The sequence below is a fragment of the Amia ocellicauda genome, chromosome 14, assembly GCF_036373705.1.
Source record: "Amia ocellicauda isolate fAmiCal2 chromosome 14, fAmiCal2.hap1, whole genome shotgun sequence".
NCBI lineage: Eukaryota > Metazoa > Chordata > Actinopteri > Amiiformes > Amiidae > Amia > Amia ocellicauda.
Window position 1 is genome coordinate 21,155,456 of NC_089863.1, and position 25,808 is coordinate 21,181,263.

General features: G+C 44.8%; 3 protein-coding genes and 5 non-coding genes across 8 annotated transcripts; 3 read left to right on the top strand and 5 right to left on the bottom strand.

Moving 5' to 3' along the window:
* The first annotated feature begins 140 nt into the window (after positions 1 to 140).
* Positions 141 to 211, top strand: trnag-ccc (transfer RNA glycine (anticodon CCC)). The gene has a single exon. It is a non-coding gene; the product is annotated as a tRNA-Gly (tRNA).
* A 3,394-nt stretch (positions 212 to 3,605) lies between these two features.
* Positions 3,606 to 5,284, bottom strand: LOC136767910 (zona pellucida sperm-binding protein 3-like). Its single transcript, XM_066721984.1, has 7 exons — positions 5,129 to 5,284; positions 4,875 to 5,049; positions 4,680 to 4,794; positions 4,429 to 4,526; positions 4,271 to 4,344; positions 3,743 to 4,119; positions 3,606 to 3,665 (listed from the first exon to the last, which is right to left on the bottom strand). Exons 1-6 carry the CDS (start codon positions 5,193 to 5,195, stop codon positions 3,758 to 3,760), a joined length of 891 nt encoding a protein of 296 aa, XP_066578081.1. The 5' UTR covers positions 5,196 to 5,284; the 3' UTR covers positions 3,606 to 3,665; positions 3,743 to 3,757.
* Positions 5,285 to 9,223: 3,939 nt separating this feature from the next.
* trnaa-cgc (transfer RNA alanine (anticodon CGC)) lies at positions 9,224 to 9,295 on the bottom strand. The gene has a single exon. It is a non-coding gene; the product is annotated as a tRNA-Ala (tRNA).
* A 1,370-nt stretch (positions 9,296 to 10,665) lies between these two features.
* Positions 10,666 to 10,736, top strand: trnag-ccc (transfer RNA glycine (anticodon CCC)). The gene has a single exon. It is a non-coding gene; the product is annotated as a tRNA-Gly (tRNA).
* A 3,394-nt stretch (positions 10,737 to 14,130) lies between these two features.
* On the bottom strand, positions 14,131 to 15,806 carry LOC136767341 (zona pellucida sperm-binding protein 3-like). The gene is made up of 7 exons (XM_066721109.1): positions 15,653 to 15,806; positions 15,399 to 15,573; positions 15,204 to 15,318; positions 14,953 to 15,050; positions 14,796 to 14,869; positions 14,268 to 14,644; positions 14,131 to 14,190 (listed from the first exon to the last, which is right to left on the bottom strand). Exons 1-6 carry the CDS (start codon positions 15,717 to 15,719, stop codon positions 14,283 to 14,285), a joined length of 891 nt encoding a protein of 296 aa, XP_066577206.1. The 5' UTR covers positions 15,720 to 15,806; the 3' UTR covers positions 14,131 to 14,190; positions 14,268 to 14,282.
* A 183-nt stretch (positions 15,807 to 15,989) lies between these two features.
* Positions 15,990 to 16,867, bottom strand: LOC136767342 (uncharacterized). Its single transcript, XM_066721110.1, has 2 exons — positions 16,289 to 16,867; positions 15,990 to 16,142 (listed from the first exon to the last, which is right to left on the bottom strand). Exons 1-2 carry the CDS (start codon positions 16,748 to 16,750, stop codon positions 15,990 to 15,992), a joined length of 615 nt encoding a protein of 204 aa, XP_066577207.1. The 5' UTR covers positions 16,751 to 16,867.
* Positions 16,868 to 19,212: 2,345 nt separating this feature from the next.
* trnaa-ugc (transfer RNA alanine (anticodon UGC)) lies at positions 19,213 to 19,284 on the bottom strand. The gene has a single exon. It is a non-coding gene; the product is annotated as a tRNA-Ala (tRNA).
* Positions 19,285 to 20,647: 1,363 nt separating this feature from the next.
* On the top strand, positions 20,648 to 20,718 carry trnag-ccc (transfer RNA glycine (anticodon CCC)). Its single transcript has one exon. It is a non-coding gene; the product is annotated as a tRNA-Gly (tRNA).
* Positions 20,719 to 25,808: the final 5,090 nt, after the last annotated feature.

Consider the following 25,808-nt stretch of genomic DNA (forward strand, 5'->3'; position numbering starts at 1 on the left):
AGTGATTAGCTAGGTACGTATTAAGCAGATCGACAACAGACTAATAAGGATAATCATTAAGACATCATCTTGCCCCATGGGACGTTTTCTAGACGTCTTGTGAATTTGCTTCAAGGACACAAGCCAGAGCTTCCCCAGCAGCGCCAGTGGTGTAGTGGTATCATACAAGATTCCCATTCTTGTGACTCGGGTTTGATTCCCGGCTGGCGCATCTAACACAGCCCGCTCTCTTTCTTGCTTTGATTGTAATTGTCATCTAATTATTTTTTCATTACAGAATGCAGCGGCTAGACTTTTTTTTATCAATTGACTCGATCATTTCTTTCTTTTGAGGTTATTCAATTTCAAAAACACAAAGACAATGCTTTCTGGGAGTTATATTTCAGAAATAAATCGAGGCACATTGGTGACAAACGCAAGCCCTGATCTGCACAATAGGTAGTAAATTCTGCTGCAGCAGAGAAGGGGTAGTAATCCATCTCTTGTTATTTCACAGGAGTTCATATGTGCCCGTTTCAAGATCAAGAGCGGACGGGACAATTCCTGTAACTATTCACGAGTGGGAGCTACCTTTCCTTTTGAATTCTACCACACTGATCTGCACACCTGTGCAATATAAGGGTTGTTTGTGCTTTCTGATGAAATTCCTCTGGAGGCTTGGCTTTGCATCCCACTTCTGACAAGGGATCTTTTACCACCCAGGAACACACACTTACCTGTTGTGGCAACAAGGACAACAGGATTTGAGGACTGTGCTGAAAACAACACTACACAAAGAAATCAATGTTGAAAGAATTTCCCACCCCGACATTTTTGGCACAAATCTGGAACAAACTCCCCAGTGATGTGGATGAAGCTGAAAATGTGGGAACATTCAAAACCACACTGGATAGGATCCTTGGATCACTTTGTTATTAAATGGACACCAAAACAGGCACGATGGGGCAAAGCTATAGATTTATTTCGGGGGTCTCCTCGATCAGGTTAAATATTTATTTCAAAGTGAACAGTGTAGATACATCCAAAATATGGGCTTTGCAAACTAAGCATTCAGTCAAAATTATTTCTCCAAACATTGAGATTTAGCATTTCATTATATAGAAATGTGGGTAAAAAAAATACACGGAGGCTGTGAAAAAGGACACTCTGAAGCAAAAGGACTCAGGGGTTACAGTTGGCACCCTATAGATTTGCGCTTGCCTGATGCATTTCTCTCACTTGACACAGCAGGGTTTAGATTTCATTTAATCCAATTCATCCCCCTTGTCTATTAAGGGTCAAACTAGAGAGAGCATTAAATGTTTGGACACCATTTTGACAGCCACTCTCTGCAGAGTGAATCATGTGAATGAATCCAGGGCAGGTAAAGAATGCTAACCGCCACCAGGAAAGCAGCTACAAACAAATACTGACAGCAATCGGCCTTCCTTTCTTTCTAAGCTGTCTGGGTGATATTGTCCCTCTTAAAGTACTGGCTGGGGTTGTGGGCTGCTGGATTATTTTGATCTTCAGAGTGGTTGGCAATAGGCGGACTTCAATTAGTCAAGCATCATGGTTTGTAGACCCTCCATCAGTTGGAATACCAGAACAGGTGTGTAGCGTTATGTTGGGTGTATTTGGATAAGAGCATTTGGGCTCTGAGCTGAAGCACTGATCTAAAGAAGACCTCTCCCCCCCCAAAGTTATCAGATTTCCTTAGCTCATCAGCTTGGAACTGGTTTGCATCAAAGTGACAGTTTTGGGGAGGATGGCACCGAGAATGGGCCGAATGGTTTAGAGTCCTGCTGTGAAATGTCTGGAGAAAGGGGCCTGTAGGTGATAAAAACTCTTTGAAGTGGATGAGAGCCGAAATCCCGACATAGAGCTACGAACCCGGGCCAACCGGCATTTCCAAAAGATGGCATGGATTGACATCAGTCATAAATCAAGCCCCCCTCCAATAGGACACTGGGGGCTGAAACTGAAATCCAATCTCAAGAACTCAGGGACCAACCACCTATTGATCTGACAGACTATAAGGAACAGCGGACATTCTTTCTCTCTCTCTCTCTCTCTCTCTCTCACCTGAACCAGTAACTCGCTGCCACAGCTCAACCTGTAGCTCTGTTGCCAGAACCGGAACCAGAAACCAACCAAGTCTTTGCCGGCAACAGAAGAGTTAAACTGGGAGAAGGAGATTGAGCCGTACGAAGAATTCTTTAAAGGACTTTATTAAATAAAGAACTTTACAGACTGCGCTGCCCGCCTGTGCCCACCTGATCAGTGGAGTTTTACAGCTGGACAATTGACTAAGTCGACTGTATACGAAAGTGTCAGTCATTTAAATAGCTATTTGAGTCTTAAGAAACTTGACCCTTGGAACAAACAGGGCCCTGCTTTCCTCAAAGATTTTGTCTTCAAATAAGTATGGTGAGAGACCGTGCTTGCCAAGAAGATTTTGTGCACAACCTTGGAGCCTTCAAACCAGTGGAAAATCTGTTTGGAAACTACTCTACTTTCGCGAAACCCCTACTTCCACTTGCATTGACTGAGTGGAAGTTCTTGGACAAAGCCGAACCGGACTGCCTTTGTTCCAAAACACACGGACCTCGTGCCGTGTGCTGTTATCTGAGCCCGAAGCCAGAGAGGCCTCTCTGCGACGAAGTTCAGATAAGTTTAACAGTTTGGCGTTCATGATTCATGACATTTGAGAAATCAATTAGAAATGTTAATCTGTGATTCATAACCCTAGAATGTGTAATATCATTTAGTTTTCTTAAATATAAATGTGTGTTGCATTAAACTGTTTTGTTGATAATTTTAGAAATAAAATCTGTCAACGCCGAGAAATATCTTCTCATTCCTGTTTAACCGTTTAGTCTGAAATTGACACAAGTTAATAGACCTTAGATTATTGGTGGCCTTGCCTATCCTTAATCATTGAATAATAATCAGTTAAGGGAAATTGTGGTAACAAGTAATGATAGGATCTTTCTCGGCACCTAAACGTAAATGAGACATATATATATATAACGAGAAGTTACCGGACATAAATACTAACCTGCGTAGTTATTTAATGTCTGACTAATAATACTAACGAGAGACTCACCTTCGTCTTACTAACCGGTATTGTAGTCAATGTGTTTATAACCTTTTTTGTTTAACGATTTGTGTGTTATCATATGCGATGCCATGGTCTTTGGTTTGGTCACGGAAACGATTTGTCTTTGATTTGTTGATCTAGAGTTGAATTTTAATTAGTTTTTCCCTTTTGTATAATTAGTGTAGTGCTACATTTAGTCTTTGTTTTGAATAAATTTGACAATTTATATCTTTGGAATTGGTGTCTGCGTCCAAGTATTACAGAAATTGAGTTCTACAAGATTCCAGGATTCGTGATAAGGTGATACTATAAATTCACTTCTTTCATTGAAATTTATAAGTGTACCTTACGCTACAGGCATCAAGTGATGCAGGTGGAACCATGATGCATGCAGTCTACAATAAGCTGGATTCAGCCCATGTCATCATAGGCCACTGCACCCCTTTGACGGGGCCCTCAGAATAGGGACCTCATGTCAGAAGTACTGGTAGCAGTGGATTGGAATAAAGAGAGGAGACCCAGATGCATTTTGAAGGTTTATTGGTTCCATTGCAACAAGCAGACACTGGAATTCCTCCGGGACCTGGGGAGAGAAGGAGCAGATGAGCACTGTAGCCTGGGCAACAGAGCAGTGGAGCACTAGGAGAGGAAGACCCTTACCTGCCAGCCATCCCATTACACTGGGAATCGTTCATCCTCATCCTCCTCCTCCATCTCCTCTCTATGGAACTCCTCTCGCTCATCATCCTCATCCTCATCCTGAAAGCTCGCCCAAGACTCCCCCTCACCTTTAAACAGTTCAGCTGCATAGTCTTCCGATGCCACGGGTCCCTCTTCAGAGACATCCCAGGAATGCACCTCTACCGCTGCAGATTCCTCTGGGTGAGAGTCCACTTGCCTAGCTTCTCCTTCAGCATGTGGTTCCAGGATGGGGCTCCCTTCTTCCCCTGATCTATGGGATCCTTCCACAGAGTTCATTTTAGCACCAGGATGCTCCAAGGGCAGCAGGTGACTGGTCACTAGGCCACTCCTCTGAGCTGGTGTCAATACAGACAAGGAAAGAGGATTGAGGAGTTACGGATGGTGCGTGTTCTTAGTCTATAGGACACGTGGGTATAGAGGGACTGCAAGTCGACGCACTTGCAAGTCAAAGAACGGAGCCAAGATTCATAGCACCAGTATACCCACCTTCTGCCCGGTCCCCAGAACACCTGGAGTCACAGCACACACACACAGCATGGTTCCCATACAGCTCCTCCCACCTGTTCACAAGAGGAGAGGGTCACGGGCCTGTTTTTCCCCCCTCACAGGCTGCCCAGAGCAGCAGGCTGCTGCAATAGAGGTACCTTTTAGCTTTTCGGTTGTAGGTGCAGGATTTGGCGCCTGGAGTCACATGTTCTGCCACAGTCATGGTGCAGTGCATGTACAGCTCAGTCATCCCATGCTGTAGGGGAGCAGACAACATACAGGGATTGGCTTCAAATCACTATTAAAAGGTTCTCCCACATCCTCGGGAAAAGGCTTCCTATCGATCTTGGCTCAGCAATGGTGGAAAAGTGACACAGTGGGCTCCATCATAGCAGCATGCATTGGATACCTCGGACAGGGTCTTCTGAAAAAGGAAGGCGTCGATGGTGAAGCGGAGAACGTCCTTCCTCGTGTACGGCACGAACCTGGACTGGCACCCATCAGCCTTGCTGTCTACCAGGCACCTGTGGGCAAGCAGAGACGTTGACATCTTGACCGGAAGATGGGGTGAAAGCTAGTTAAGCCACCGAGAATAAGGCCTTACCCAAAGTTGTCAATCACGGTGAACCTGGGCTTGGAGTGCCGATCTGGAGAGGCCGTGGCATAGCAGGACTGGATGAACAGCCGCTGCCCTTCAGTGGCAAAGTAGCCTGTGGCCTGGAAGTACATGGGCTGACCCAGGTAGTAGATGTTCTTTGGGGAGAGTCTGATCCACTGCTCTGTGGAAGCAGGGCAGGGTTATACATCCATGCACACACACCCCTCCACAAGCAGCCAGCAAAGTTACAGATACCCTACCATTGGTGGTGACCAGGATGTAGCCATGTCTGTTCTTCAGCTCTCTGAAGAAGGCAGATTTGTCCATGCCTGGAAGGGTGCTGCCATGCTGGGGGAATGTGGGCTGGTAGCCAATCTTGTAGGAATAGTGGAACCTGCAAAGGCAGTACAGCAGAGCAGATCAGGAAGGAGGCAGCCAGTTGCCTCCAATTACTGCTCTACACCTCAGATGAAGCCTCATAGGCACTAGTTCTTAGTGCAAGTTGTGGACATCAGCTGGACTGAGGGAGATCACAGAACACACAGCATGGTTTTGTGCACCAGGTCTGGTGCAGTTGGGATCCAGGTTAGAAGAGGGTCAAAGGCTATGTAGAGTTCTGGAAGCAAATCCATACCGGTTGTAGACAAGCTGGATGGGCACAGTGAAGGACACGCCCCGGATTACTGGGTGTGAAGAAGTTGGCGGGGAGTAGCGCAGAGTGTTGGAGTACACCAGTCGGCCATTAATGATCTACAGGATTAAGTTGGACACCATGGAAGAGGGAGGAGCCATTATGAAGATACAGGAACCAGCATCACAGCTATCCAGTTATCATTACTTCCCAGAAAACACGTAGCATGGAACAGTGCAAGCTGCGAATCCACACGGCTACTTACTGATCGATTGTTCCCACACTCGTTCAGCCCGTAGATGAAGTAGTAGTAGTGCTCAGTGGTCTTACTGACGGCACAGCTCCCCAGCATGAGCTCCGAAGGCCTGCACCTGAAACCGTTGATGTTCTTATGCACTGCCACGTACATCTTACTGTAGTCTCCCCACACTGCAACGCCTCGGTTCTGGACCTTCTTGGGATGCACGCCTTTCCGTAGGTGGTCACCGGGGAACAGGATGCGCCTCAGGTCATCCGGCATGGGCTCGCTGCCAGTGGCCGGCCGGAGTTTCTTTGGGTCTACCAGAGGAGCCGACGCCTGGATGAACATGGGGAGAATGCGGTAGTGCTTGGACAGCGTATCGATGTCGGAGGATTCCTTTGAAGTCTCATTGTCACGGCCGGCAAAGATCGGTGTAGGTAATAATACTCCTACACAGAGGCAGAGAGCAATGCAGAACAGCTTCATTGCACACAGAACAAGCACGTGACAAAGCCACTGGAAAGAGAGGATTAAACAACAGATCTGCAATGCCACTGCAATAACCACTAAACCCCCAGTTCACTCACAGACACACTAGCCCAGAAAGTGATAATCATTAGGGCACGGCTCCTGCTCTATATAGGGCTAGACGTAAATAACAAACAGCTGCTATTGCGATCTCTCAATTAACACATCCAGCTGAATCATCCCTATTGGTATCTGCTGCTTGTATGTTGTGTGTAATGCCTGGATACATTTATTAATGTGTTTGTTATATCCAGTGAATTAGAGGGCTAGGTCTGTCATTTTTGTATTATGTTGTTCACATAAGTTGAAGTGCCTATAGCTTTCAAATTGCAGTTTAAATTCATTGTTTCACAAATTCCACCTAATCAAGCCATTGTTAAAGCTAAGGGCAGCTGCATTGTCTGGAATTCATTTGGAAAAGGTGTTAATTGCTGTATTGTCAGCTCCTCCTTATTCTTTATTATTATTGGTAGTATCATAAACCTTTGACAAAACTATGCTGTGCTATTGCTGATGACTTTATAAATGAAATAAGCTTAGCTGTTCACTACGTTTCCCAATGCATGATAATGTCAGTCTGCTTATCATTGCCACAGGATCCCACACGATCATTTGTATTCCATCATCCGAAAAGTTGTCCGTCAAGGACAGGGCATATTAGATCCGTTCAAACCTCACAAAGTACACAACCTTTGCAGTTTCTTGCACTGTTGTGCGTTCCTTTAGCTACACAAATTATATAATAATAACTAGCCAATCAATTGTATTCATAATGCACTTTTCTCATATCAAATAGCGCTACAAGTCAAACAGTCAGAACATACAAAATCAAACAGGCAACACAACAGTAGCAACGCAAGAGTATTTAATAAAATTTGCAAACTAAGAGTAAGAGAGATCCTTAAAAGCTTTTGTATAAAGCTGAGTTTTAAGAAATGTCTTACAGGTATGGCGTGTAGGGGCGCTTCTCAAAGCGTTGCACAGCCGTGGAGTTGCTACAGTAGTTTGCAACGGGGTTGCTGAAGCTTTAACATACTTTTTTACAGAAATGTAAATAAATACATCCCTAATTGCACACAAACTACACCTCACCATGAAGACACAAAAGAATGTACAGTTCAACATGATACTGTTTATTTGAAAGTGCAAATCTTTGTAAAACTGTAAGTCACATCTTCATTGTTTATCTGTGCTGAACCAGACTTGACTACATCGACAATGTTACCTAGTATTTACTGAAACCTGCCAGTTGCAAAATATCTCAACGGTGAACGCAGCTCCAAACGTTTTGGTAAGGTATGACTGCGCTTCGATGTAGGTCCTCAAACAGGATCAACTATGTCTGTGAGGTTAAGTATGTTTCATGCTGCTAATCTATACAGCAATCATACGTCTTCCTCCCAAGAAACCTCTAAAGGCTTTTGCCTGTCTTTAAATAGCTGCGGTGTGCGTCTTGGATGCCGGCGAACTAGATGAAGTCTACAGACTTCCTGAATGTTAAAAAGTCAGATAAAGCTCTGATCCTGCTCAAAAGCACGATCATTTTTGAGCTCGGATCTGAGCTCAGATTGCGTCCTGATCCGTTTAGTACAACACAATTGAGATCAAGATCAAGATCTGATCCCGTTAGTACAACCCACCCCTAGAGCATTTGCTTCTCTGGCTCATGTTCCCTTTCAGGTGATGCTTCCCACAGCACATACAGGGTGAAATGTGAAGGCACTGAAACCTGGAAAGCTGCTCCAGTGCATGGAGAAGCTTGGTGTGCAGTCTTGAACAGGAAAGTGGAAATAACGCAGGGCTTTGCAAACTTGTATTGATTGCAATATAGGACTGGCTGTGACGGTAACAGGTGGATGTGTGTGTTAAGAGCAGAGTGGCACAGTGCAAGCCAGCTGGGCTTATAACCCAGAGGGTGATGCATTGAAACCCTTTTGTTTTTTGATCCTTTTCGAAAAAGATCTGGAAAGCTGCTAATGGACAATTTCATTCCGCACTCATGAACAGGAAAGTGGAGATTCCCAAAATCGGCCTTCCCAAATGTTTGACTGATTGCAATATGGACAACAAATTGCCTGCCACTTTGCCATGCTGGAATCAAGTTCGACTGGAATCACATATTGTGTGGACCTTATATATAAGTGTTTGTGGTATAGTGGTTAGCATAGCTGCCTTCTGATCAGTTCACCTCGGTTTGATTCCCAGCCAATACAAAAGACACTCGCTTCTCTGTCTATTCTCAGCTGGCAAGTGTACCATTTCATGCTACTTTAAATGCTTTTTGCAAAATCAACAAGAGTGTGCATTTTCACTTTACAGTGCCAGCTGTGCAATTACTCATGCAACCTTTGTGTTACTGGTGACTGCTGGTGTACAAAACACTGACCCCGACGTCATTTGAACACACAGCCTTCTGATCTGGAGTCAGACGCGCTACCCTTGCCACACGAGGTCTCTGGCCTAAGGGCGGTTGATGAAACGCTCGGGTGAATACTGGTGAAAGTATTCTTCTTCTTCTTCGTCTTCTTCTTCTTGTGCAACTGACACAGCATGCTCTCTATCTTGCTTTGATTGCACATGTAATTTCATCATGAATTTAGGTCCATTCCTAGCTGATGGATTGATTATGGAGAGAGGGAGGGTCAACATATAAGTCGGTGTCCTGTGGGGGACAATGCTTTGCTAAGGAGTCTGCATTTGGTAGACTTTCGAGGTGCACAATTCAGTGGGAGAAAACGCATCGTTGGGTGCTTGGTTAACACTTCTTTTTTAGTAGCATAGTAGCTCCACTTCTCACAATAAATGCATACACACAGTGTTTCTCGGACGAATGCTGGGAGAGAGTGCCGAAAAGGTTCACGCTAGTGTGACCGATGAATCACGGGATCCTGATTTCTTCGGTATTTGCTATGTGCATCCAATGACATAGTACACGGACTCCATTAAAAGACAGCCTGGAGATGCTGAGGATTGAACTCAGGACCTCATACATGCGAAGCATACGCTCTACCACTGAGCTACATCCCCACTGCCAGCCTGCTTCTCTCACACTTTGAATCTCTGTCAACAACAAACTAACAAGCCAAAAGAGAAAGAAAAGAGCAGTGTTTGGTCATTACTCACAGAAAATAATATATTACATTGTACTCTTTACTCATATAAACAGTAACTTAATACTTATTACTCCCTGGGCAAAGTAAGTAGTTACTTTACTATTAGATTACTTTGCATTTCACCCCAATCGTTGCGGGACCTCATTAAACAATTACAAAGTTACACCCACACATGCGGTCGAATGAAGACAGAAACATACTGTTATCTCTTGCTGATCTAATAAAGCGCCACACGAAAACCAGGCCAGTGTCGGAAGTCCACGCCCTGATGTGGGAGGAGCGGAGCTATTGTGGGTTTGGTTTGTGTCTCGTTTTAAGCAACTCTACGAGCGATAGAGCCTGGTGTGGAAAGGACTTTTGTTGCTATTTTATTCTGTATGCTTCAGATGATTGGAGACAGCGTAATAAATACGTTTCTCTTAAGAGATATTAGGAATAGCTTAACGTCTATAGACAACATTATATTCAGACAAGCATTACACTACCGTAAGAAAACGTTTCCATGTGCAACACTAAAATAAATATTTGCTATTTTATTATTATTGTTGTTGTTATTGTAATCATCATTAGTAGATTATTATTTTAAATGGCTCAACTTGACTCCCTTAACTTATTACTCTTACTACAGATTTGTAACTGCAAACAACAATTTTTGTAATATTTGTAATATACACCGTAGGCGTCCTTAACCAGGGCAAGTTACAGCTGATACAAAATACACACATTTCACGATGAATCGTACAGTAACAGCAGCTACAATAGAGCAGGTTATATCTGAACTAAAGTGTGCACGTTGCACTCGTGGTGTTTATGGACTTATGGACGCATTTATGAAACCAGTCCTTAATGTATCAGAGGAAAACCCAGATCTGCTATATTTATGTATTCATTCATTGAACTTGTAAATGGGCTCACGTTAACGAAATCGTGTTCGCCTTCATACTGATTGTCTCTGCAGGGCAGTTATACAACAGACCAGCAAACCATCCACAAAAACAACAGCCTGCAACACCTCCTAGTTGTTCATAAAATATTAATAATATCGGCTGCTACCAATCCCATTACTATCCTTCAGTTTTGAATATTCCGATGCACTATCATGAAGATATATTTTCCACAAATGCCAACCATGCCCCTGTGATGTAGTGATTAGCTAGGTACGTATTAAGCAGATCGACAACAGACTAATAAGGATAATCATTAAGACATCATCTTGCCCCATGGGACGTTTTCTAGACGTCTTGTGAATTTGCTTCAAGGACACAAGCCAGAGCTTCCCCAGCAGCGCCAGTGGTGTAGTGGTATCATACAAGATTCCCATTCTTGTGACTCGGGTTCGATTCCCGGCTGGCGCATCTAACACAGCCCGCTCTCTTTCTTGCTTTGATTGTAATTGTCATCTAATTATTTTTTCATTACAGAATGCAGCGGCTAGACTTTTTTTTATCAATTGACTCGATCATTTCTTTCTTTTGAGGTTATTCAATTTCAAAAACACAAAGACAATGCTTTCTGGGAGTTATATTTCAGAAATAAATCGAGGCACATTGGTGACAAACGCAAGCCCTGATCTGCACAATAGGTAGTAAATTCTGCTGCAGCAGAGAAGGGGTAGTAATCCATCTCTTGTTATTTCACAGGAGTTCATATGTGCCCGTTTCAAGATCAAGAGCGGACGGGACAATTCCTGTAACTATTCACGAGTGGGAGCTACCTTTCCTTTTGAATTCTACCACACTGATCTGCACACCTGTGCAATATAAGGGTTGTTTGTGCTTTCTGATGAAATTCCTCTGGAGGCTTGGCTTTGCATCCCACTTCTGACAAGGGATCTTTTACCACCCAGGAACACACACTTACCTGTTGTGGCAACAAGGACAACAGGATTTGAGGACTGTGCTGAAAACAACACTACACAAAGAAATCAATGTTGAAAGAATTTCCCACCCCGACATTTTTGGCACAAATCTGGAACAAACTCCCCAGTGATGTGGATGAAGCTGAAAATGTGGGAACATTCAAAACCACACTGGATAGGATCCTTGGATCACTTTGTTATTAAATGGACACCAAAACAGGCACGATGGGGCAAAGCTATAGATTTATTTCGGGGGTCTCCTCGATCAGGTTAAATATTTATTTCAAAGTGAACAGTGTAGATACATCCAAAATATGGGCTTTGCAAACTAAGCATTCAGTCAAAATTATTTCTCCAAACATTGAGATTTAGCATTTCATTATATAGAAATGTGGGTAAAAAAAATACACGGAGGCTGTGAAAAAGGACACTCTGAAGCAAAAGGACTCAGGGGTTACAGTTGGCACCCTATAGATTTGCGCTTGCCTGATGCATTTCTCTCACTTGACACAGCAGGGTTTAGATTTCATTTAATCCAATTCATCCCCCTTGTCTATTAAGGGTCAAACTAGAGAGAGCATTAAATGTTTGGACACCATTTTGACAGCCACTCTCTGCAGAGTGAATCATGTGAATGAATCCAGGGCAGGTAAAGAATGCTAACCGCCACCAGGAAAGCAGCTACAAACAAATACTGACAGCAATCGGCCTTCCTTTCTTTCTAAGCTGTCTGGGTGATATTGTCCCTCTTAAAGTACTGGCTGGGGTTGTGGGCTGCTGGATTATTTTGATCTTCAGAGTGGTTGGCAATAGGCGGACTTCAATTAGTCAAGCATCATGGTTTGTAGACCCTCCATCAGTTGGAATACCAGAACAGGTGTGTAGCGTTATGTTGGGTGTATTTGGATAAGAGCATTTGGGCTCTGAGCTGAAGCACTGATCTAAAGAAGACCTCTCCCCCCCCAAAGTTATCAGATTTCCTTAGCTCATCAGCTTGGAACTGGTTTGCATCAAAGTGACAGTTTTGGGGAGGATGGCACCGAGAATGGGCCGAATGGTTTAGAGTCCTGCTGTGAAATGTCTGGAGAAAGGGGCCTGTAGGTGATAAAAACTCTTTGAAGTGGATGAGAGCCGAAATCCCGACATAGAGCTACGAACCCGGGCCAACCGGCATTTCCAAAAGATGGCATGGATTGACATCAGTCATAAATCAAGCCCCCCTCCAATAGGACACTGGGGGCTGAAACTGAAATCCAATCTCAAGAACTCAGGGACCAACCACCTATTGATCTGACAGACTATAAGGAACAGCGGACATTCTTTCTCTCTCTCTCTCTCTCTCTCTCTCACCTGAACCAGTAACTCGCTGCCACAGCTCAACCTGTAGCTCTGTTGCCAGAACCGGAACCAGAAACCAACCAAGTCTTTGCCGGCAACAGAAGAGTTAAACTGGGAGAAGGAGATTGAGCCGTACGAAGAATTCTTTAAAGGACTTTATTAAATAAAGAACTTTACAGACTGCGCTGCCCGCCTGTGCCCACCTGATCAGTGGAGTTTTACAGCTGGACAATTGACTAAGTCGACTGTATACGAAAGTGTCAGTCATTTAAATAGCTATTTGAGTCTTAAGAAACTTGACCCTTGGAACAAACAGGGCCCTGCTTTCCTCAAAGATTTTGTCTTCAAATAAGTATGGTGAGAGACCGTGCTTGCCAAGAAGATTTTGTGCACAACCTTGGAGCCTTCAAACCAGTGGAAAATCTGTTTGGAAACTACTCTACTTTCGCGAAACCCCTACTTCCACTTGCATTGACTGAGTGGAAGTTCTTGGACAAAGCCGAACCGGACTGCCTTTGTTCCAAAACACACGGACCTCGTGCCGTGTGCTGTTATCTGAGCCCGAAGCCAGAGAGGCCTCTCTGCGACGAAGTTCAGATAAGTTTAACAGTTTGGCGTTCATGATTCATGACATTTGAGAAATCAATTAGAAATGTTAATCTGTGATTCATAACCCTAGAATGTGTAATATCATTTAGTTTTCTTAAATATAAATGTGTGTTGCATTAAACTGTTTTGTTGATAATTTTAGAAATAAAATCTGTCAACGCCGAGAAATATCTTCTCATTCCTGTTTAACCGTTTAGTCTGAAATTGACACAAGTTAATAGACCTTAGATTATTGGTGGCCTTGCCTATCCTTAATCATTGAATAATAATCAGTTAAGGGAAATTGTGGTAACAAGTAATGATAGGATCTTTCTCGGCACCTAAACGTAAATGAGACATATATATATATAACGAGAAGTTACCGGACATAAATACTAACCTGCGTAGTTATTTAATGTCTGACTAATAATACTAACGAGAGACTCACCTTCGTCTTACTAACCGGTATTGTAGTCAATGTGTTTAGAACCTTTTTTGTTTAACGATTTGTGTGTTATCATATGCGATGCCATGGTCTTTGGTTTGGTCACGGAAACGATTTGTCTTTGATTTGTTGATCTAGAGTTGAATTTTAATTAGTTTTTCCCTTTTGTATAATTAGTGTAGTGCTACATTTAGTCTTTGTTTTGAATAAATTTGACAATTTATATCTTTGGAATTGGTGTCTGCGTCCAAGTATTACAGAAATTGAGTTCTACAAGATTCCAGGATTCGTGATAAGGTGATACTATAAATTCACTTCTTTCATTGAAATTTATAAGTGTACCTTACGCTACAGGCATCAAGTGATGCAGGTGGAACCATGATGCATGCAGTCTACAATAAGCTGGATTCAGCCCATGTCATCATAGGCCACTGCACCCCTTTGACGGGGCCCTCAGAATAGGGACCTCATGTCAGAAGTACTGGTAGCAGTGGATTGGAATAAAGAGAGGAGACCCAGATGCATTTTGAAGGTTTATTGGTTCCATTGCAACAAGCAGACACTGGAATTCCTCCGGGACCTGGGGAGAGAAGGAGCAGATGAGCACTGTAGCCTGGGCAACAGAGCAGTGGAGCACTAGGAGAGGAAGACCCTTACCTGCCAGCCATCCCATTACACTGGGAATCGTTCATCCTCATCCTCATCCTCCGTCTCCTCCCTATGGAACTCCTCTCGCTCATCATCCTCATCCTCATCGTGAAAGCTCGCCCAAGACTCCCCCTCACCTTTAAACAGTTCAGCTGCATAGTCTTCCGATGCCACGGGTCCCTCTTCAGAGACATCCCAGGAATGCACCTCTACCGCTGCAGATTCCTCTGGGTGAGAGTCCACTTGCCTAGCTTCTCCTTCAGCATGCGGTTCCAGGATGGGGCTCCCTTCTTCCCCTGATCTATGGGATCCTTCCACAGAGTTCATTTTAGCACCAGGATGCTCCAAGGGCAGCAGGTGACTGGTCACTAGGCCACTCCTCGGAGCTGGTGTCAATACAGACAAGGAATGAGGATTGAGGAGTTACGGATGGTGCGTGTTCTTAGTCTATAGGACACGTGGGTATAGAGGGACTGCAAGTCGACGCACTTGCAAGTCAAAGAACGGAGCCAAGATTCATAGCACCAGCATACCCACCTTCTGCCCGGTCCCCAGAACACCTGGAGTCACAGCACACACACACAGCATGATTCCCATACAGCTCCTCCCACCTGTTCACAAGAGGAGAGGGTCACAGGCCTGTTTTTCCCCATCACAGGCTGCCCAGAGCAGCAGGCTGCTGCAATAGAGGTACCTTTTAGCTTTTCGGTTGTAGGTGCAGGATTTGGCACCTGGAGTCACATGTTCTGCCACAGTCATGGTGCAGTGCATGTACAGCTCAGTCATCCCATGCTGTAGGGGAGCAGACAACATACAGGGATTGGCTTCAAATCACTATAAAAAGGTTCTCCCACATCCTAGGGAAAAGGCTTCCTATCGATCTTGGCTCAGCAATGGTGGAAAAGTGACACAGTGGGCTCCATCATAGCAGCATGCATTGGATACCTCGGACAGAGTCTTCTGAAACAGGAAGGCGTCGATGGTGAAGCGGAGAACGTCCTTCCTCGTGTACGGCACGAACCTGGACTGGCACCCATCAGCCTTGCTGTCTACCAGGCACCTGTGGGCAAGCAGAGACGTTGGCATCTTGACTGGAAGACGGGGTGAAAGCTAGTTAAGCCACCGAGAATAAGGCCTTACCCAAAGTTGTCAATCACGGTGAACCTGGGCTTGGAGTGCCGATCTGGAGAGGCCGTGGCATAGCAGGACTGGATGAACAGCCGCTGCCCTTCAGTGGCAAAGTAGCCTGTGGCCTGGAAGTACATGGGCTGACCCAGGTAGTAGATGTTCTTTGGGGAGAGTCTGATCCACTGCTCTGTGGAAGCAGGGCAGGGTTATACATCCATGCACACACACCCCTCCACAAGCAGCCAGCAAAGTTACAGATACCGTACCATTGGTGGTGACCAGGATGTAGCCATGTCTGTTCTTCAGCTCTCTGAAGAAGGCAGATTTGTCCATGCCTGGAAGGGTGCTGCCATGCTGGGGGAATGTGGGCTGGTAGCCAATCTTGTAGGAATAGTGGAACCTGCAAAGGCAATACAGCAGAGCAGATCAGGAAGGAGGCAGCCAGTTGCCTCCAATTACTGCTCTACACCTCAGATGAAGCCTCATAGGCACTAGTTCTTAGTGCAAGTTGTGGACATCAGCTGGACTGAGGGAGATCACAGAACACACAGCATGGTTTTGTGCACCAGGTCTGGTGCAGTTGGGATCCAGGTTAGAAGAGGGTCAAAGGCTATGTAGAGTTCTGGAAGCAAATCCATACCGGTTGTAGACAAGCTGGATGGGCACAGTGAAGGACACGCCCCGGATTACTGGGTGTGAAGAAGTTGGCGGGGAGTAGCGCAGAGTGTTGGAGTACACCAGTCGGCCATTAATGATCTACAGGATTAAGTTGGACACCATGGAAGAGGGAGGAGCCATTATGAAGATACAGGAACCAGCATCACAGCTATCCAGTTATCATTACTTCCCAGAAAACACGTAGCATGGAACAGTGCAAGCTGCGAATCCACACGGCTACTTACCGATCGATTGTTCCCACACTCGTTCAGCCCGTAGATGAAGTAGTAGTAGTGCTCAGTGGTCTTACTGACGGCACAGCTCCCCAGCATGAGCACCGAAGGCCTGCACCTGAAACCGTTGATGTTCTTATGCACTGCCACGTACATCTTACTGTAGTCTCCCCACACTGCAACGCCTCGGTTCTGGACCTTCTTGGGATGCACGCCTTTCCGTAGGTTGTCACCGGGGAACAGGATGCGCCTCAGGTCATCCGGCATGGGCTCGCTGCCAGTGGCCGGCCGGAGTTTCTTTGGGTCTACCAGAGGAGCCGACGCCTGGATGAACATGGGGAGAATGCGGTAGTGCTTGGACAGCGTATTGATGTCGGAGGATTCCTTTGAAGTCTCATTGTCACGGCCGGCAAAGATCGGTGTAGGTAATAATACTCCTACACAGAGGCAGAGAGCAATGCAGAACAGCTTCATTTCACACAGAACAAGCACGTGACAAAGCCACTGGAAAGAGAGGATTAAACAACAGATCTGCAATGCCTCTGCAATAACCACTAAACCCCCAGTTCACTCACAGACACACTAGCCCAGAAAGTGATAATCATTAGGGCACGGCTCCTGCTCTATATAGGGCTAGAAGTAAATAACAAACAGCTGCTATTGCGATCTCTCAATTAACACCTCCAGCTGAATCATCCCTAGTGGTATCTGCTGCTTGTATGTTGTGTGTAATGCCTGGATACATTTATTAATGTGTTTGTTATATCCAGTGAATTAGAGGGCTAGGTCTGTCATTTTTGTATTATGTTGTTCACATAAGTTGAAGTGCCTATAGCTTTCATATTGCAGTTTAAATTCATTGTTTCACAAATTCCACCTAATCAAGCCATTGTTAAAGCTAAGGGCAGCTGCATTGTCTGGAATTCATTTGGAAAAGGCGTTAATTGCTGGAACCCTCTTGATTTACTTAACGTGGTTGAAATGCCCCTCGTGAGCATCGCTTGCTCAATGAGCTTGTCAGGGCGTTTGTTTTGTCAGAGGACGATATGTTTACTGCAATACGTGCTACAGAAGTAAAGGAAGTCTGTTTCATGAGCAATTCATCTGTATTGTCAGCTCCTCCTTAATCATTATTATTATTGGTAGTATCATAAACCTTTGACAAAACTATGCTGTGCTATTGCTGATGACTTTATAAATGAAATAAGCTTAGCTGTTCACTACGTTTCCCAATGCATGTTAATGTCAGTCTGCTTATCATTGCCACAGGATCCCACACGATCATTTGTATTCCATCATCCGAAAAGTTGTCCGTCAAGGACAGGGCACATTAGATCCGTTCAAACCTCACAAAGTACACAACCTTTGCAGTTTCTTGCACTGTTGTGCGTTTCTTTAGCTACACAAATTATATAATAATAACTAGCCAATCAATTGTATTCATAACGCGCTTTTCTCATATCAAATAGCGCTACAAGTCAAACAGTCAGAACATACAAAATCAAACAGGCAACACAACAGTAGCAATGCAAGAGTATTTAATAAAATTTGCAAACTAAGAGTAAGAGAGATCCTTAAAAGCTTTTGTATAAAGGTGAGTTTTAAGATATGTCTTACAGGTATGGCGTGTAGGGGCGCTTCTCAAAGCGTTGCACAGCTGTGGAGTTGCTACAGTAGTTCGCAACGGGGTTGCTGCAGCTTTAACATACTTTTTTACAGAAATGTAAATAAATACATCCCTAATTGCACACAAACTACACCTCACCATGAAGACACAAAAGAATGTACAGTTCAACATGATACTGTTTATTTGAAAGTGCAAATCTTTGTAAAACTGTAAGTCACATCTTCATTGTTTATCTGTGCTGAACCAGACTTGACTACATCGACAATGTTACCTAGTATTTGCTGAAACCTGCCAGTTGCAAAATATCTCAACGGTGAACGCAGCTCCAAACGTTTTGGTAAGGTATGACTGCGCTTCGATGTAGGTCCTCAAACAGGATCAACTATGTCTGTGAGGTTAAGTATGTTTCATGCTGCTAATCTATACAGCAATCATACGTCTTCCTCCCAAGAAACCTCTAAAGGCTTTTGCCTGTCTTTAAATAGCTGCGGTGTGCGTGTTGGATGCCGGCGAACTAGATGAAGTCTACAGACTTCCTGCATGTTAAAAAGTCGGATAAAGCTCTGATCCTGCTCAAAAGCACGATCATTTTTGAGCTCGGATCTGAGCTCAGATTGAGTCCTGATCCGTTTAGTACAACACAATTGAGATCAAGATCAAGATCGGATCCCGTTAGTACAACCCACCCCTAGAGCATTTGCTTATCTGGCTCATGTTCCCTTTCAGGTGATGCTTCCCACAGCATCATCATTTGAACACACAGCCTTCTGATCTGGAGTCAGACGCGCTACCCTTGCCACACGAGGTCTCTGGCCTAAGGGCGGTTGATGAAAGGCTCGGGTGAATACTGATGAAAGTATTCTTCTTCTTCTTCGTCTTCTTCTTCTTGTGCAACTGACACAGCATGCTCTCTCTCTTGCTTTGATTGCACGTGTAATTTCATCATGAATTTAGGTCCGTTCCTAGCTGATGGATTGATTATGGAGAGAGGGAGGGTCAACATATAAGTCGGTGTCCTGTGGGGGGCAATGCATTGCTAAGGAGTCTGCATTTGGTAAACTTTCGAGGTGCACAATTCAGTGGGAGAAAACGCATCGTTGGGTGCTTGGTTAACACTTCTTTTTTAGTAGCTTAGTAGCTCCACTTCTCACAATAAATGCATACACACGGTGTTTCTCGGACGAATGCTGGGAGAGAGTGCCGAAAAGGCCCACGCTAGTGTGACTGATGAATCACGGGCTCCCGATTTGTTCGGTACTTGCTATGTGCATCCAATGACATAGTGCACGGACTCCATTAAAAGACAGCCTGGAGATGCCGAGGATTGAACTCGGGACCTCATACATGCAAAGCATACGCTCTACCACTGAGCTACATCCCCACTGCCAGCCTGCTTCTCTCACACTTTGAATCTCTGTCAACAACAAACTAACAAGCCAAAAGAAACAGAAAATAGCAGTGTTTGGTCATTACTCACAGAAAATAATATATTACATTGTACTCTTTACTCATATAAACAGTAACTTAATACTTATTACTCCCTGTGGCAAAGTAATTCGTTACTTTACTATTAGATTACTTTGCATTTCACCCCAAACGTTGCGGGACCTCACTAAACAATTACAAAGTTACACCCACACATGCGGTCGAATAAAGACAGAAACATACTGTTATCTCTTGTTGTTCTAATAAAGCGCCACACGAAAACCAGGCCAGTGTCGGAAGTCCACGCCCTGATGTGGGAGGAGCGGAGCGATTGTGGGTTTGGTTTGTGTCTCGTTTTAAAGACAGTGACAGAAAGCAACACTACGAGCGATAGAGCCTGGTGTGGAAAGGACTTTTGTTGCTGTTTTATTCTGTATGCTTTAGATGATTGGAGACAGCGTAATAAATACATGTTTCTCTTAAGAGATATTAGGAATAGCTTAACGTCTATAGGCAAACATTATATTCAGACAAGCATTACAATACCGTAAGAAAACGTTTCCATGTGCAACACTAAAATAAATATTTGCTATTTTATTATTATTGTTGTTGTTATTGTAATCATCATTAGTAGATTAGTATTTTAAATGGCTCAACTTGACTCCCTTAACTTATTACTCTTACTACAGATTTGTAACTGCAAACAACAATTTTTGTAATATTTGTAATATACACCGTAGGCGTCCTTAACCAGGGCAAGTTGCAGTTGATACAAAATACACACATTTCACGATGAATCGTACAGTAACAGCAGCTACAATAGAGCAGGTTATAACTGAACTAAAGTGTGCACGTTGCACTCGTGGTGTTTATGGACTTATGGACGCATTTATGAAACCAGTCCTTAATGTATCAGAGGAAAACCCAGATCTGCTATATTTATGTATACATTCATTGAACTTCTAAATGGGCACACGGTAACGAAATCGTGTTCGCCTTCATACTGATTGTCTCTGCAGGGCAGTTATACAACAGACCAGCAAACCATCCACAAAAACAACAGCCTGCAACACCGTCTAGTTGTTCATAAAATATGAATAATATCGGCTGCTACCAATCCCATTACTATCCTTCAGTTTTGACATATTTCCCACAAATGCCAACCATGCCCCTGTGATGTAGTGATTGGCTAGGTACGTATTAAGAAGATCGACAACAGACTAATAAGGATAATCATTAAGACATCATCTTGCCCCATGGGACGCTTTCTAGACGTCTTGTGAATTTGCTTCAAGGACACAAGCCAGAGCTCCCCGGCAGCGCCAGTGGTGTAGTGGTATCATACAAGATTCCCATTCTTGTGACTCGGGTTGGATTCCCGGCTGGCGCATCTAACACAGCACGCTCTCTTTCTTGCTTTGATTGTAATTGTCATCTAATTTTTGTTTTCATTACAGAATGCAGCGGCTAGACTTTTTTTATCAATTGACTGGATCATTTCTTTCTTTTGAAGTTATTCAATTTCAAAAACACAAAGACAATGCTTTCTGGGAGTTATATTTCAGAAATAAATCGAGGCACATTGGTGACAAACGCAAGCCCTCTTTTGGAAACGATTGACACAATCATCTGCACAATATGTAGTCATATTCTGCTGCAGCAGAGAAGGGGTAGTAATCCATATCTTGTTATTTCACAGGAGTTCATATGTGGCCGTTTCAAGATCAAGAGCGGACGGGACAATTCCTGTAACTATTCACGAGTGGGAGCTACCTAAGGCACAGCAACATTTCCTTTCCTTTTGAATTCTACCACACTGATCTGCACACCTGTGCAATATAAGGGTTGTTTGTGCTTTCTGATGAAATTCCTTGTAAAATGCCAACACTAAGGATCAAACCAGGGACTTTTGGCTCTTCAGTTTAATGCGGTCCCAAATTAGCTAGTTCGGCCAATTGTGAAATGGTATCATGATCCCAGATGTCAAAGTGAAAGAAGCCCTGGCAGAACACAGTCATTGAAAAGTTCATTTTTCCAAAGACATGGGGAATGGCTCAATTTGAAAACGGCAAAGCAAGTCAGGATAGCCGTGTGGTCTTGGGCACTGTGTTCAGGTCACAGTCTCTTCTGGAGGCTTGGCTTTGCATCCCACTTCTGACAAGGGATCTTTTACCACCCAGGAACACACACTTACCTGTTGTGGCAACAAGGACAACAGGATTTGAGGACTGTGCTGAAAACAACACTACACAAAGAAATCAATGTTGAAAGAATTTCCCACCCCGACATTTTTGGCACAAATCTGGAACAAACTCCACAGTGATGTGGATGAAGCTGAGAATGTGGGAACATTCAATACCACACTGGATAGGATCCTTGGATAACTTTGTTATTAAATGGACACCAAAACAGGCACGATGGGGCAAAGCTATAGATTTATTTCGGGGGTCTCCTCGATCAGGTTAAATATTTATTTCAAAGTGAACAGTGTAGATACATCCAAAATATGGGCTTTGCAAACTAAGCATTCAGTCAAAATTATTTCTCCAAACATTGAGATTTAGCAGTTCATTATATAGAAATGTGGGTAAAAAAAAAATACACGGAGGCTGTGAAAAAGGACACTCTGAAGCAAAAGGACTCAGGGGTTACAGTTGGCACCCTATAGATTTGTGCTTGCCTGATGCATTTCTCTCATTTGACACAGCAGGGTTTAGATTTCATTTAATCCAATTCATCCCCCTTGTCTATTAAGGGTCAAACTAGAGAGAGCATTAAATGTTTGGACACCATTTTGACAGCCACTCTCTGCAGAGTGAATCATGTGAAAGAATCCAGGGCAGGTAAAGAATGCTAACCGCCACCAGGAACGCAGCTACAAACAAATACTGACAGCAATCGGCCTTCCTTTCTTTCTAAGCTGTCTGGGTGATATTGTCCCTCTTAAAGTACTGGCTGGGGTTGTGGGCTGCAGGATTATTTTGATCTTCAGAGTGGTTGGCGATAGGCGGACTTCAATTAGTCAAGCATCATGGTTTGTAGACCCTCCATCAGTTGGAATACCAGAACAGGCGTCAAGAGATGCAGGTGGAACCATGACGCATGCAGTCTACAATAAGCTGGATTCAGCTCATGTCATCATAGGCCACTGCACCCCTTTGACGGGGCCTTCAGAATAGGGACCTCATGTCAGAATTACTGGTAGCAGTGGATTGGAATAAAGAGAGGAGACCCAGATGCATTTTGAAGGTTTATTGGTTCCATTGCAACAAGCAGACACTGGAATTCCTCCGGGACCTGGGGAGAGAAGGAGCAGATGAGCACTGTAGCCTGGGCAACAGAGCAGTGGAGCACTAGGAGAGGAAGACCCTTACCTGCCAGCCATCCCATTACACTGGGAATCGTTCATCCTCATCCTCCTCCTCCATCTCCTCTCTATGGAACTCCTCTCGCTCATCATCCTCATCCTCATCCTGAAAGCTCGCCCAAGACTCCCCCTCACCTTTAAACAGTTCAGCTGCATAGTCTTCCGATGCCACGGGTCCCTCTCCAGAGACATCCCAGGAATGCACCTCTACCGCTGCAGATTCCTCTGGGTGAGAGTCCACTTGCCTAGCTTCTCCTTCAGCATGCGGTTCCAGGATGGGGCTCCCTTCTTCCCCTGATCTATGGGATCCTTCCACAGAGTTCATTTTAGCACCAGGATGCTCCAAGGGCAGCAGGTGACTGGTCACTAGGCCACTCCTCTGAGCTGGTGTCAATACAGACAAGGAAAGAGGATTGAGGAGTTACGGATGGTGCGTGTTCTTAGTCTATAGGACACGTGGGTATAGAGGGACTGCAAGTCGACGCACTTGCAAGTCAAAGAACGGAGCCAAGATTCATAGCACCAGTATACCCACCTTCTGCCCGGTCCCCAGAACACCTGGAGTCACAGCACACACACACAGCATGGTTCCCATACAGCTCCTCCCACCTGTTCACAAGAGGAGAGGGTCACGGGCCTGTTTTTCCCCCTCACAGGCTGCCCAGAGCAGCAGGCTGCTGCAATAGAGGTACCTTTTAGCTTTTCGGTTGTAGGTGCAGGATTTGGTACCTGGAGTCACATGTTCTGCCACAGTCATGGTGCAGTGCATGTACAGCTCAGTCATCCCATGCTGTAGGGGAGCAGACAACATACAGGGATTGGCTTCAAATCACTATAAAAAGGTTCTCCCACATCCTCGGGAAAAAGCTTCCTATCGATCTTGGCTCAGCAATGGCCGTGGCATAGCAGGACTGGATGAACAGCCGCTGCCCTTCAGTGGCAAAGTAGCCTGTGGCCTGGAAGTACATGGGCTGACCCAGGTAGTAGATGTTCTTTGGGGAGAGTCTGATCCACTGCTCTGTGGAAGCAGGGCAGGGTTATACATCCATGCACACACACCCCTCCACAAGCAGCCAGCAAAGTTACAGATACCGTACCATTGGTGGTGACCAGGATGTAGCCATGTCTGTTCTTCAGCTCTCTAAAGAAGGCAGATTTGTCCATGCCTGGAAGGGTGCTGCCATGCTGGGGGAATGCGGGCTGGTAGCCAATCTTGTAGGAATAGTGGAACCTGCAAAGGCAGTACAGCAGAGCAGATCAGGAAGGAGGCAGCCAGTTGCCTCCAATTACTGCTCTACACCTCAGATGAAGCCTCATAGGCACTAGTTCTTCGTGCAAGTTGTGGACATCAGCTGGACTGAGGGAGATCACGGAATACACACAGCATGGTTTTGTGCACCAGGTCTGGTGCAGTTGGGATCCAGGTTAGAAAAGGGTCAAATGCTATGTAGAGTTTTGGAAGCAAATCCATACCGGTTGTAGACAAGCTGGATGGGCACAGTGAAGGACACGCCCCGGATTACTGGGTGTGAAGAAGTTGGCGGGGAGTAGCGCAGAGTGTTGGAGTACACCAGTCGGCCATTAATGATCTACAGGATTAAGTTGGACACCATGGAAGAGGGAGGAGCCATCATGAAGATACAGGAACCAGCATCACAGCTATCATTACTTCCCAGAAAACACATAGCATGGAACAGTGCAAGCTCTGAATCCACCCGGCTACTTACCGATCGATTGTTCCCACACTCGTTCAGCCCGTAGATGAAGTAGTAGTAGTGCTCAGTGGTCTTACTGACGGCACAGCTCCCCAGCATGAGCTCCGAAGTCCTGCACCTGAAACCGTTGATGTTCTTATGCACTGCCACATACATCTTACTGTAGTCTCCCCACACTGCAACGCCTCGGTTCTGGACCTTCTTGGGATGCATGCCTTTCCGCAGGTTGTCACCGGGGAACAGGATGCGCCTCAGGTCATCCGGCATGGGCTCGCTGCCAGTGGCCGGCCGGAGTTTCTTTGGGTCTACCAGAGGAGCCGACGCCTGGATGAACATGGGGAGAATGCGGTAGTGCTTGGACAGCGTATTGATGTCGGAGGATTCCTTTGAAGTCTCATTGTCACGGCCGGCAAAGATCGGTGTAGGGAATAATACTCCTACACAGAGTGCAATGCCTCTGCAATGCCTCTGCAATGCCTCTGCAATGCCTCTGCAATGCCTCTGCAATGCCTCTGCAATGCCTCTGCAATGCCTCTGCAATGCCTCTGCAATGCCTCTGCAATGCCTCTGCAATGCCTCTGCAATGCCTCTGCAATGCCTCTGCAATGCCTCTGCAATGCCTCTGCAATGCCTCTGCAATGCCTCTGCAATGCCTCTGCAATGCCTCTGCAATGCCTCTGCAATGCCTCTGCAATGCCTCTGCAATGCCTCTGCAATGCCTCTGCAATGCCCACTAAACCCCCAGTTCACTAACAGACACACTAGCCCAGAAAGTGATAATCGCTAGGGCTCTGCTCCTGCTCTATATAGGGCTAGACGTAAATAACAAACAGCTGCTATTGCGATCTCTCAATTAACACATCCAGCTGAATCATCCCTAGTGGTATCTGCTGCTTGTATGTTGTGTGTAATGCCTGGATACATTTATTAATGTGTTTGTTATAGCCAGTGAATTAGAGGGCTAGGTCTGTCATTTTTGTATTATGTTGTTCACATAAGTTGAAGCACCTTTAGCTTTCAAATTGCAGTTTAAATTCATTGTTTCACAAATTCCACCTAATCAAGCCATTGTTAAAGCTAAGGGCAGCTGCATTGTCTGGAATTCATTTGGAAAAGGCGTTAATTGCTGGAACCCTGTTGATTTACTTAACGTGGATGAAATGCCCCTCGTGAGCATCGCTTGCTCAATGAGCTTGTCAGGGCGTTTGTTTTGTCAGAGGACGATATGTTTACTGCAATACGTGCTACAGAAGTAAAGGAAGTCTGTTTCATGAACAATTTATCTGTATTGTCAGCTCCTCCTTAATTTGTATCATTATTGGTAGTATTTCATGTTACAATCTATGTATGGTTACTGCAGCTTCAATATTCCACACTAAAGGTTATTTTGGATTCTAT

Bases quoted from the DNA above. Each gene is read 5' to 3' on its own strand.
- LOC136767341 (XM_066721109.1), bottom strand. From the start codon at position 15,719: ATGGACAAATCTGCCTTCTTCAGAGAGCTGAAGAACAGACATGGCTAC. The intron at 15,319-15,398 runs GTAAGGCCTTAT...GCTTGCCCACAG, and splicing joins ACCGTGATTGACAACTTTGG to GTGCCTGGTAGACAGCAAGG. The intron at 15,051-15,203 runs GTATCCAATGCA...GCTCCCCTACAG, and splicing joins TTCAGAAGACTCTGTCCGAG to CATGGGATGACTGAGCTGTA.
- LOC136767342 (XM_066721110.1), bottom strand. From the start codon at position 16,750: ATGAAGCTGTTCTGCATTGCTCTCTGCCTCTGTGTAGGAGTATTATTA. The intron at 16,143-16,288 runs GTAAGTAGCCGT...TTAATCCTGTAG, and splicing joins AGTGTGGGAACAATCGATCG to ATCATTAATGGCCGACTGGT.
- LOC136767910 (XM_066721984.1), bottom strand. From the start codon at position 5,195: ATGGACAAATCTGCCTTCTTCAGAGAGCTGAAGAACAGACATGGCTAC. The intron at 4,345-4,428 runs GTACCTCTATTG...TCTTGTGAACAG, and splicing joins TACAACCGAAAAGCTAAAAG to GTGGGAGGAGCTGTATGGGA. The intron at 4,120-4,270 runs GTGGGTATACTG...TATTGACACCAG, and splicing joins TTCTGGGGACCGGGCAGAAG to CTCAGAGGAGTGGCCTAGTG.